The sequence below is a fragment of the Saccopteryx bilineata genome, chromosome 1 (assembly GCF_036850765.1).
Source record: "Saccopteryx bilineata isolate mSacBil1 chromosome 1, mSacBil1_pri_phased_curated, whole genome shotgun sequence".
Taxonomy (NCBI): domain Eukaryota; kingdom Metazoa; phylum Chordata; class Mammalia; order Chiroptera; family Emballonuridae; genus Saccopteryx; species Saccopteryx bilineata.
The window spans coordinates 368,825,307-368,836,655 of record NC_089490.1 but is presented as its reverse complement, the minus strand read 5'-3'; the positions used below and the strand labels follow the sequence as shown (position 1 = coordinate 368,836,655).

At 37.3% G+C, this 11,349-nt stretch overlaps 1 protein-coding gene across 4 annotated transcripts in view; it reads right to left on the bottom strand.

The window, feature by feature from the left end:
* Positions 1 to 257: 257 nt before the first annotated feature.
* The window catches only part of ANO5 (anoctamin 5), a 94,948-nt gene continuing 83,856 nt past the window's right edge, over positions 258 to 11,349 (bottom strand). For all 4 annotated transcript variants that reach the window (XM_066251136.1, XM_066251138.1, XM_066251137.1 and 1 more), the window contains 4 exons: positions 10,986 to 11,191; positions 8,552 to 8,730; positions 6,794 to 6,899; positions 258 to 3,727 (listed from right to left, as the gene is read on the bottom strand). In XM_066251136.1, the coding sequence (XP_066107233.1) occupies positions 3,506 to 3,727; positions 6,794 to 6,899; positions 8,552 to 8,730; positions 10,986 to 11,191 (713 nt within the window). In that variant the 3' untranslated portion in view covers positions 258 to 3,505. The remainder of the gene's footprint in view (positions 3,728 to 6,793; positions 6,900 to 8,551; positions 8,731 to 10,985; positions 11,192 to 11,349) is intronic.

Genomic DNA, 11,349 nt, shown 5'->3' with positions numbered 1-11,349 from the left:
TATAGTTTAAAATTAAGTACTACTTTATTCACTGAGGAAATGTGAATCTAAGAGTTTTTCTTAAGAGCAACTTTCCCTGCATACATGCATGCCGTTTCCTCATTCACGAGTACATGCACACACCATACAAAAAGTGGAAGAAAGAGAGAGAAAGCAGGACTTATTTTCTTGGCTAACAGCATGGCATATAGTTACTCATAGGAAGACATTACCTAGTTGTATGTATTGGGGGATGAAAGCAGTTACCTCAGGCACACTGAACCATGCTACTTTTTATTATTACCACAAATTTTTACATAATGCTGGAATAACTGACATCTAAAATTATTACACACAAAGAGGAAGACTAGTAATTTGTTTAGAAAAAATAATATAAAACATAGTGAGTCATGGTAGCAGACTTGTAAGCCTGGCCAATGGTACTCCTTGCAATGCTATTTTCCTTAATAACATTATTTGATAACAACTATTGCTGATTAAAAACAACTATTAGAGAAGTTCTTTCAAAACAATAGATTCCCCTTTTGAATGAGCAGTGCAAATCCCTCACCCTCCACTGTTGTCACTCAACGAAGGTGCGGGCTACACATTGCTTCTGACACTACAGAACCACCTGAAGTCAGTTTGACTTTTGACATATAATAGTTTCCAACTTGAAATCTGCTTGGTTTCTCTCTCCCCCTCAATAGATGGCTGAGGAAAGAGACCTTCCTCTTACCACCCCTACAGCTGCACCAGGACGCCTTACGACACTGCTTTCCCCATGGACACGAGCACAGGTGCATCAGCAGGGCACTCTTTCATCTCCTTCCTCTGTCCCTCCTCTCCTCTTCTTCATCTTCTTATTCTGTCCTTCTTCTCCTTGATAACTTGCTTAATGGCTTAGACAGAAGGAGAATGTTAAATCCAGAAGGAGTCATGAGACACAGAAAAATAAGACAGCATTCTATTTAATTAAGAGATTCCCTTCCTGATGGAATACTCTAAAATCAATGTTTTGAAGTGGATTTTGCTTCTTGTGTTCAAAGAAAAACTGAAGAAGGCAAGGATTACAGATGACATTTGAAAAGAGTTACATATTTTTCAGCTTTTGCACTTAAAATTATTTCAAATAAAATCTCAAATGTGTCCTGGAACATTTCTGAAAAAGTAACTATGGGTTTGACTGGATGATAACAACATCTGCTATGCTGATAAATACCAACTTACATTTGATAGTCAGGTGCTCTTAATTCAGCCCTCCCATAATAAACAATAGGTTTAATTAGATAAGACAAATCTATTTGAATAGACTAGTCTTCGAACTTGGGCTAGCAAGCTTTTAAGAAAATGATGGATACTTTATTCATTTGAAAATCTGTGAAACTAGGAGAAACTTCTTAGTAGAAAACTGAAACGTGATTACAAAATATTTATCAATAATATCTTAAAAGAAAAATATCTACAATCTATTAATTTGTTTTAAAAATTACTATTTCCTCTCTTGTCCTCTATACATCCAAGTAACCCAACATTTGAGTTGGTTTAAAATTAAAATATACAGGCTACTTTGTGAGATAAATATGTCTTTATTTTCTTACAATCTAACTCTATAAATACTGTTAGGCCATAAAAATTAAAAGCTGTAAGAAACCAATTTCCACATTCTTATTTTTATTAGCACCCAGGAAGGAAGCAATATGAACTGTGCACAGTGTACAATATCATATTAATGCAGAGTTTCATTTAACAAGTCAAACATACTGCACCTCTGGCTTACTTTGTAGTGACCTTGACTGGTTTTCTCAAGCAAGATAGAATAACTCCTCCACATGTGAAATAATGCTTCAATAATGAGATCGTTACAAATTACACAAAAAATGTTCATAAAATCTACCCAGTGGATGACAAATCATTACTGCCAATATTGGGATAACTGCCTCATGTTTTATATATTCATAATCTTCAGATCTAAATGCTTAATATTGATCATTAGTTAATACTATCTGCCATATTCTTAATACTGACAATTCCACAAAAATATACTAGCATCAAATAATGAAACACTACTTTAAAAAATTACAACAAAGTTTCTTCTTTTGTGTGCAATTAAAAAACACTATTTTTTGAAATTGAAGTATAATTTAAAACTAGAGAGTCAAATAATATAATTGTATCTCTCAGTCTGTAATGTTAAAACATACACATACACACACACATACTTACACACACAAAGCATTTTTAAGGAAAAGACAAATAAGAACTAGCATACATGTATCATAGGTCTAAGTACAAAAGAGATAATTCAACAACATTTTTTTAACTCAGCTATCAAATCCATCACCTCATTCTTATTTAGTTGATCCACTTTTCATGTTAAACTCTGTGACTGATGTTAACCTGGTAAGTTCTCCAAAGCAGGTTCACATTTGAGATGTTACATCACATCAAATCAACAGCCAATAATACCATTTTCGTGTCAAAGGCATAGGGACAAGGCACTGAGCATTGTATAAAGGGATGAATCAATACAAAAGATCGTAAATGCATTAAAAGATTTGAGATTGATTCAAACAAAAAAATCAAATTTCATAAACAGCTTCTACTTACACAAATATCTAATGCCCAAACTTCATGATGCAAAAAAGGCATTGTAGAAGACAAATAATTTTTAAAAATAATTCAACGATTTTTTAAGGTAAAAAAATTAATCATTATACATTGTCTTGCACTCCTTAACTGGTAAGAAGAGACATTTACTGCTTTGTAATAGTTTTCATTTATTTGAAGACCTGAAGCAATGTAATAACTTTTTAATGTTCTTTTCCAGATAAGACAATCCAGTCTTAAAACTTTTACCAAACTGTTATCTTTAAAGAACTGAGTTGTCTTTTGTTGAAACCCAAATGTTCAATCTCTTGAAAACTTATGTTTGCATTTACCTGAAAGGACTATATGAGATTCTGATGGAAGCTTAACTTACACAGGACAATTTCAGAAACAATCCCCTGCCATGAAATCTACCCAATATATCTAATATGTGAGTTTTCTTATGTCATCTGATTCTGGTTTTTCATCTGCATATTCTAAAATGGCACAATAAACATGGCTCTTAGGCCCCTTAACTTCTTCTCTTTTTTTCCCAACATTTTCTTGATGGGAAAGAGATATCAAACCATCAAGCAGAGGACCGTGAAATTGTGCAGATACACTGGAAGGTGATGGGACAACCCAAGTCCAGTGTTTAATTAGCAACTGCAACATTCCATGATTTTCCATATTCTGATTTCACACGTACTTTTCACAAGCAGTTACAGAGTCCTGGAAAAAAATATCTAGGGAGAGCCCAGCCAGTGGAGCAGACAAAGTTGGCCTCTATAAAAGTATGTAAAAGTGCTTTTACATGGAGTTTTTTTAAAAAAGAGAGAAAGAAGAAGAAGGGGTAACATGAACACATGGCCTCTGGCTCTAACCCAGGAAAAGTGTGAAGCTAGACAGGCAACCAGCTGCTTACTCATTTTGTTGACTAGATTGTGGATTTGGCCAGCTGTACTTTGTTTTCCTGAATCATGAATTCCTTGGCAAATTCAGTAGAACCAATTCTTAAGTCCTCTTTCAATTTTTTAAGCTCAAAGTCATGGAGAATCTTCACCGTCATTAGCTTTTCTCGCTTGATTCTCTCCACAACATCTTTTGGAACATCAGGGATCATCCAGGCCAACAAAAATTTAACTAAAAACACAACGTGCTAGAGAAAACAGAAAAAAAAAATCCAAAATACTGATAGAATCGTCAAATGTTCAGCAGGAAGTTCTTACCAATCATTCATTCATTCAATAAACTGTGTTCAATTCAGGAAGTACAAGGAAAATAAAACGTTTCTGTGCTGAAACTTCCTACAAAGGCCAACAGTAAACAAATAAATATATTCTAAAATATGTCATACAGAAATTGAAGTTTAACACGGTTACTGAATATGCTCTATCTATGCACCTTCCTGAAAACCTAATAGAATATTTTAAAATAAATTAAAAAAGTGATATAACTTACAAAGACAAAATGGGAGGGCACAGAGATAACAGGCTCCAGAGTAATTAAAGCTGGCACTTAACCCTGGAACTGGTGACATGGTCAGGGTAGGAACCAGTAAGACAAAAGCCAGTTTTGTTTTAGTTCATGAAAAAAGCTCAGGGAAGAAAGTACTAAGGCCTTTGAAGGTATCAGTGTGGGAGGAGTTGGAAACCAGATTTAGTTAAAAATTTGTATAAGGAGCTGTTGAATTTCCAGAACCTCTTTCTCATCTATATCCACGTATTACTTCTCTCTGACCTCACCTTGGAAGCAGCTGAAATGAAAACAGAAAGCTGTGGACTGAGAGACACCAGAGATAATGACAGGGTGCCACTGGAAACAGGGAAACAGGTGAAATTCCACATATTGAATTCTGAGATCCCTAGTCCCTTCTGCCTTGCTCAGCTGTCAGAATGTAGGTGGCCATGAAACTGCTCCACAGACAGGTTGGAGGACTTTTCTCTGCGGACAATAACTCTATGAAATTAGAACTACAGCTATCAAAACTTTGTAGGTCTCAAACGGAAAGGTCTCCTTCCTGTATTACCACACAATCCACCAAGCGACATCCCTCATGTATGCACACAAAGTTTATAGTCAGCTCTCCTGGCTTCACTCTGAAATACGAGCAGATCATCAAGAACCACCAAATATGCAAGCAAGTATCTAACATAAAAGAGAAAGGTTGAAAGACAAAAACAAGAACTAAGAGGAAACAGAATGATGAACAGAGCAAAAGAATAGCAGGATAAAAATACAAAGATATAAATCCATCTATTTATAGAAAAGAAAAATTGATAAGTAAAATTTCAAAACAGAAGTCCCTGGCCGGTTGGCTCAGCGGTAGAGCGTCGGCCTGGCGTGCGGGGGGGACCCGGGTTCGATTTCCGGCCAGGGCACATAGGAGAAGCGCCCATTTGCTTCTCCACCCCCACCCCCTCCTTCCTCTCTGTCTCTCTCTTCCCCTCCCGCAGCCAAGGCTCCATTGGAGCAGAGATGGCCCAGGCGCTGGGGATGGCTCCTTGGCCTCTGCCCCAGGTGCTAGAGTGGCTCTGGTCGTGGCAGAGCGACGCCCCGGAGGGGCAGAGCATCGCCCCCTGGTGGGCAGAGCCTCACCCCTGGTGGGCGTGCCGGGTGGATCCCGGTCAGGCACATGCGGGAGTCTGACTGTCTCTCCCCGTTTCCAGCTTCAGAAAAATACAAAAACAAAACAAAACAAAAAAAAAATTTCAAAACAGAAAATGTAACATCTGAACAGAAGTCCCAGAAAGAACAGAGAAAAGAAGGAAATTATCAAAGAAAAAAGACAAGGAAATTTTCTCAACTTGAATACAGGGTATAGTCAATGTCCAGAACCATAAATATGATCCAATATAAAAAAACTGTCTCGTGAAATTTCATGAAAGAAGGACTATTGAGAGAATTCTCAAAGGCTACTGACATATAAAAAGGTCATCAGGACTGGGGAATCAGAATGGCACTGAATTTTACGACAACACTGGAAGCTGACAGAAAATAGAGCAATGTCTTCAAAAATTCCAGGAATACCTAAATAAAGTTGGCTGAAAATTTTCAGGAAAAATGACTTTCAATCCTGAATTGCATGCCAATCAATCATCTATAAGAAAGGAAAATAAGTTTTGAATATGCAAGTTTTCAAAAACTGATGGCCCATAATTTTCTTCGACAAATTACTGAAAGATGTGCTTCATTAAAAGAAGCTAGTAATCCCAAAATGGGAGAAATATAGATTGCAGAAAATAGAGTATTTAATACAAGAGAAGGTGAAGAGAAGTTCCAGAAAGATGGTGAGTCAGAGCCTAGGATGATTAAAAAAAGACAATAATAATGAATAAACAAAAACAAAAAAATCAAAAGATTCCTGGTGCAATTTACCAGACTGCAAAGGTGATGTAATGTGGGGGTGAAAGTGATAAGTTCATAAGGAACTGAGGGAGACAGAGAGAGGAAAAACATGTGGCGAAATATTACAGAAGACTGCTCTCTTTTTTGAGCATGTAAAATTATATGACTTTTAAATTACTTACATGGATAAAAATAAAATAATGAAAAACTGATTAGACTTTGTGTGTGTGTTAGACTTCCATATTGGGCTTACTGTAGAGGGGAAAATACCTTACACTGATCCATCTCTCCTTTACTGGCTTTCACGTCTTATGATTGGTAGGACTCATTTTACAGCTTAGTCAAGTAACAACTCTGTATTGGCTCTTTTTTTATGGCATGCCTTACATCTATAATTGTGCTAGAAATTCCACAAGGGAGTAACATAATATGGTGGACAAATAGAGGCTTAGGAGTTAGACATCTTCATTAAAACCCAGGTTTAATATTAGCTGATTATCTTTTAACCAAATACCTTTTGCTAAGTCTCAGATTAATTTTTCAAGGGTGAATAACTTATAAGGCCTTATTATAGCCCTTGGAAGCAATACATAATAGGTATACAGTAAGTTCAGGGAGTTCTCTACCCTTTTCCTCACCCTCAAGGGATGTGGTCATATTTTTTTCTTTTCTATAACCTTAATATCTTCAACAACAGTAAGTGGATAATAGGCAATCATTTTACTGAAAATATCCCTAAGTTGCTTTTTATGACAACAAATACATCAAAAACAATTTATTTAGATAATGCTAATCTTCTGCTGAGCAGATACCTTTAGAAATATATGACTAAAAGGAGCAAACTGATTACCCGAAGTGAATGTTAAAAAAGGCTTACCTCTATAACTATGATGAAGGTCATCTTGGCAGCAAGAACATGCCAGAACTGCATATTATGAAAGTATTTAAGTTCATGATCAGGAGGATATCTGTAATCTTTATACCTGAAAGAGAAATGCAAAAAATCAGCTATGGCTTCAAATAGAGGGACCTAACATACATTCTGTTTACTCTTAAGAGACCCTTTTAGTTGACCTCAAAAGTCACAGTAAGAACATTGCTGACATGAAACATTTATCTTCCTTATATAATAAAAACCATGGCCTGATATCGCCTATGTCCAGTATGGATGTAGCAGGAGACACAAGGGATGCTTCTCTCCTGCCTTTCAAGACAGATTCTGCCATCTCCACTCCCTTTCTTCCTACCCTAACACAGTTAGTGCTGCCCATCACCTGAGTGAAACCAACTGTCTCCTGCTAGTAAATTCTTAAAAAAGCATTTTAATCCTTATCCTTTTTGATCTTTCAAGAAAAAAACTTGACATTGTTGACTATTTCTATTTTCTTGAAATTCTATTTTCTCTTGGCTTATCTGACACTCCTTTATTTTTCTTTCTTCCTCACTGTCCTTTTGGAGTGTTCTTAATGCTCAACTGTGTAAACTCATTGTTTTCTACAAATTTGCTAGACAGATGTCCTTCAAAGTTAAATCCAGTGATAGCATCAAGAAACGTGACACAAGTATCCATGCTCTTGACATGCTAGGATTCCTCTAGATGCAAATATAAAATATAACAATGCTTCTGTCCTTCTGTGTTACAACATGCTGCTGTTTCTTTGTTGAAATCCAAGATAAAGCCTGACCAGGTGGTGGCGCAGTGGATAGAGCGTCAGACTGAGATGCAGAGGACCCAGGTTCAAGACCCCGAGGTTGCCAGCTTGAATGTAGGCTCATCTGGTTTGAGCAAAAAAAGCTCACTAGCTTGGACTCAAGGTTGCTGGCTCAAGCAAGGGGTTACTTGGTCTGCTATAGCCCCACGGTCAAGGAAGATATGAGAAAGCAACCAATGAACAACTAAGGTCTCGCAATGAAAAACTGATGATTGATGCTTCTCATCTCTCTCTGTTCCTGTTTGTCTGTCCCTGTCTATCTCTCTATCTCTCTCTCTGTCTCTGAAAAAAAAAATCCAAGATAAAGCAATTGGTTTAAGATTTAAGTTAAGGGACCTTGATGGTCTATCTATCTATTTACTAAAATATAAGAAAATAACTATATACAGATTATATATACTTAAATCCTAGAGCAAAAAGATCCTCACAGTACATGAGATAAGACACTAAGTGTGGAAAGGACAGGTTTATGAATTCAATTTCACACTCACTACATGAAAGCCTTTAAGTGAAATAAATGGTAAATTAATCATATTTTTATTTCTTTTTCACTCTGTCTTTTTTGAGGACATATAATTAAGTTCAAGTAGATTAAAATAACATATAATATACTTACACTGGATAAGCTATAGATAATACAACTTGGAATCAAGGGGCATTTGTTGGTGAGAATTCTTTCCAGTAAATTCAGGAAATTAAAAGCAATTAAAAATGGACATTATATTCATCCATAATATTCTCTTACTTTGGGGCATTATACATTTCCAAATCAGAATTGTGTACTGTGTGAATTCTAGAATTGATACACTTCATTTGTCCCGCAATGTAAAGTAAGCCCTTTACATTGTAAGGCATGAAGGAAATACAGAACTTAAGAAATACATTTAAAGGGCTAAATTAAAGCCAAAGAAAAAAGAGGAAACCTGCAAGTGGTCCAGTCTCGTTTTCCCATCGGTGCAGTGTTGTTTGGTAAGTCAGCTATCAGGAATGTTGACAGGCTGTTATTGACATATCCTTTCAAAGGTTCAGTGGCATTTACTGAGTAGGCATAGTAGTAAACTAAACGAGGAATGATGTCCGATGTAAATGCAACAATAAAAGCCTAAAGGACAAAGCAAGAAGATCATGAACTAACAATCTAGTTTTAAAAATATCTGATTTGGGGCCTAGCTGGTTGGCTCAGTGGTAGCATGTTGGCCCGGCATGTGGAAGTCCTGGGTTCAATTACTGGCCAGGGCACAGAGGAGAAGCACCCATTTGCTTCTCTACCTTTTCTTCTCTCCTTTCTCTCTCTCTCTTTCCCTCCCACAGCCAAGGCTCCATTGGAGCAAAGTTGGCCCCGGTGCTGGGGATGGCTCCGTGGCCTTGGTCTTACGTGCTAGAATGGCTCCCATTGCAATGGAGCAACACCCCAGATGGACAGAACATTGCCCCCTAGTAGGCATGCCGGGTTGGGTGCATGCAGGAGTTGGTCTCTCTGCCTTCCTACTTCTTACTTCAGGAAAAAAAAATTGTTTTGATTTGTATAACTCTGTTACATGTGCTGTCTGTGTGTGTGTGTGTAGGTATGTAGGAGGTCAAGAGGGAGGGAATAAAGAGATAAAAGTCCATGAGCTGGTAAATCTCCCACAGTTTAGTGCAATTAATTTCAGTATTTTATTTCATAGAAATGGTATTTCCCATCTTTTCCTAAGCACTAAATAGTATAAATAGCATGTTTCCTTTCTAGTAGGTAAGTCCATTTAAAATCACCTGGCTCAGGCCCTGGCCGATTGGCTCAGTGGTAGAGCGTCGGCCTGGCGTGCAGGAGTCCCGGGTTCGATTCCCAACCAGGGCACACAGGAGAAGCGCCCATCTGCTTCTCCACCCCTCCCCCTCTCCTTCCTCTCTGTCTCTCTCTTCCCCTCCCGCAGCCAAGGCTCCATTGGAGCAAAGTTGGCCCAGGTGCTGAGGATGGCTCCATGGCCTTTGCCTCAGGCGCTAGAATGGCTCCGGTTGCAACAGAGTGACGTCCCAGATGGGCAGAACATCGCCCCCTGGTGGGCATGCCAGGTGGATCCCGGTTGGGCGCATGCAGGAGTCTGTCTGACTGCCTCCCCGTTTCCAACTTCAGAAAAAAAACCCAGCCTGGCCTGTGGTGGCACAGTGGATAAAAGCATCGATCTGGAATACTGAGGTCGCTGGTTCAAAAACCCTGGGCTTGCCCGGTCAAGGCACATATGGGAGTTGAAGCTTCCTGCTCCTCCCCCCTTCTCTCTCTCTCTCTCCTCTAAAAAATGAATAAATAATAATAATAATAAAAAAAAGATAATCTCATTGATGCCATTTTAAAAATGTTTAAAAAAAAAAAAAAAAAACCCCAAAAAACCACCTGGCTCTGACAGCTACAAATTTAGTGGCAGATTTTTAAAAACTTTTGAATATTACTTTGACAGTTACTGGTCCATTCAGGTTTTCTATCACTGAATAAATTTTGGCAGTTCTCATTTTCTAAAAATGTAATAATTTCCAATAGATTCTAAAATTTATTGAAATAGAGATGTACATACCGTCTCTCAATTTTCTCACTTGCATGTTGTAACTCTTTCTTATTTGAGATTTTCAGAGTTTTGCTTATATTTGTCTTTTAAACAAGCTAATTCTTGATTTATTACCAATTACATTGCTTTTTGTTTGTTTTCTAATTTGATTATTCCAGTTTATAGCTTTGATAACTCTCTTACTTCTTTATATTGATTAGCTCTACAGTTTTCCTCAGTGTGAATGGAGTGCATTCTCTGGCTGTAGTTTATAACTTTATGTATAATCAAGATTTAATTGTATTATTCAAATCCTTTATACCATGATTTGTTTCCTGTCTACTATATTTTCCCATGTATAAGACGCATCTTAATTTTGAGGCCTGAAATTTGAAAAAAAAAAATTGTATTACATAAAGTTATTGAATTCAAGTTTTATTCATCATAAATTTTATACAACTGCTCATCACTGTCAAATGCAAGTGAAAAACTACAACCTTTATATAAAGCACACCCAGTTTTTAGATCCCAAATTTTTCAAAAAAAGGTGTGTCTTATACATGGGAAATATGTTACTTTGTCACATGCTATATGAAACTGTACTGTGGTATTTTACTAAGAGTAATTTTACACCTTTCCTTGTATTTTTAATAAATATTTCCATGTCACAGAAATCTCTAAGTTTTTCAGTGCATAAAAGCTGAGGAGTATTTTATCTTAATGGACTGTCACCATGATGAAGTCAGCACAAATAAAGATTGAGTTAAGCATCACTCATGTTGCCCCATCTCCAAGAAAACAAAAGACAAAGTCACCCCACTGAAACGGGTCCACTTACATTACTTGCAACAGAAAGGACAGCCATTCCATAGAGAATGTCTTGCCAAACACCTATGCAATGAGCTTTAGCAGCCACAGGCCTCCTGTACTGAGTGGTAAGTTTCCAGGCATCCACTCGAATCTCTAAAATATTATTCAACAAAGCAAGAAGAGGAGCCAAAGGAAAAGAGGCCACAAATAATGTAACAAATCCAAATTGGATAACTGTAGGAAAAAAAAGAAATTGTGAACTCATTATTGTAGAAGGGAAAAGAGGGAACACTCTGTCCACTTCCTGCACTTTGGAAATATCTACACCTGCAAAATAGCCCAGGTCTCTTTCCATTTGCCCACTTCCTCCCCACGGAAATATAGTGACTTTC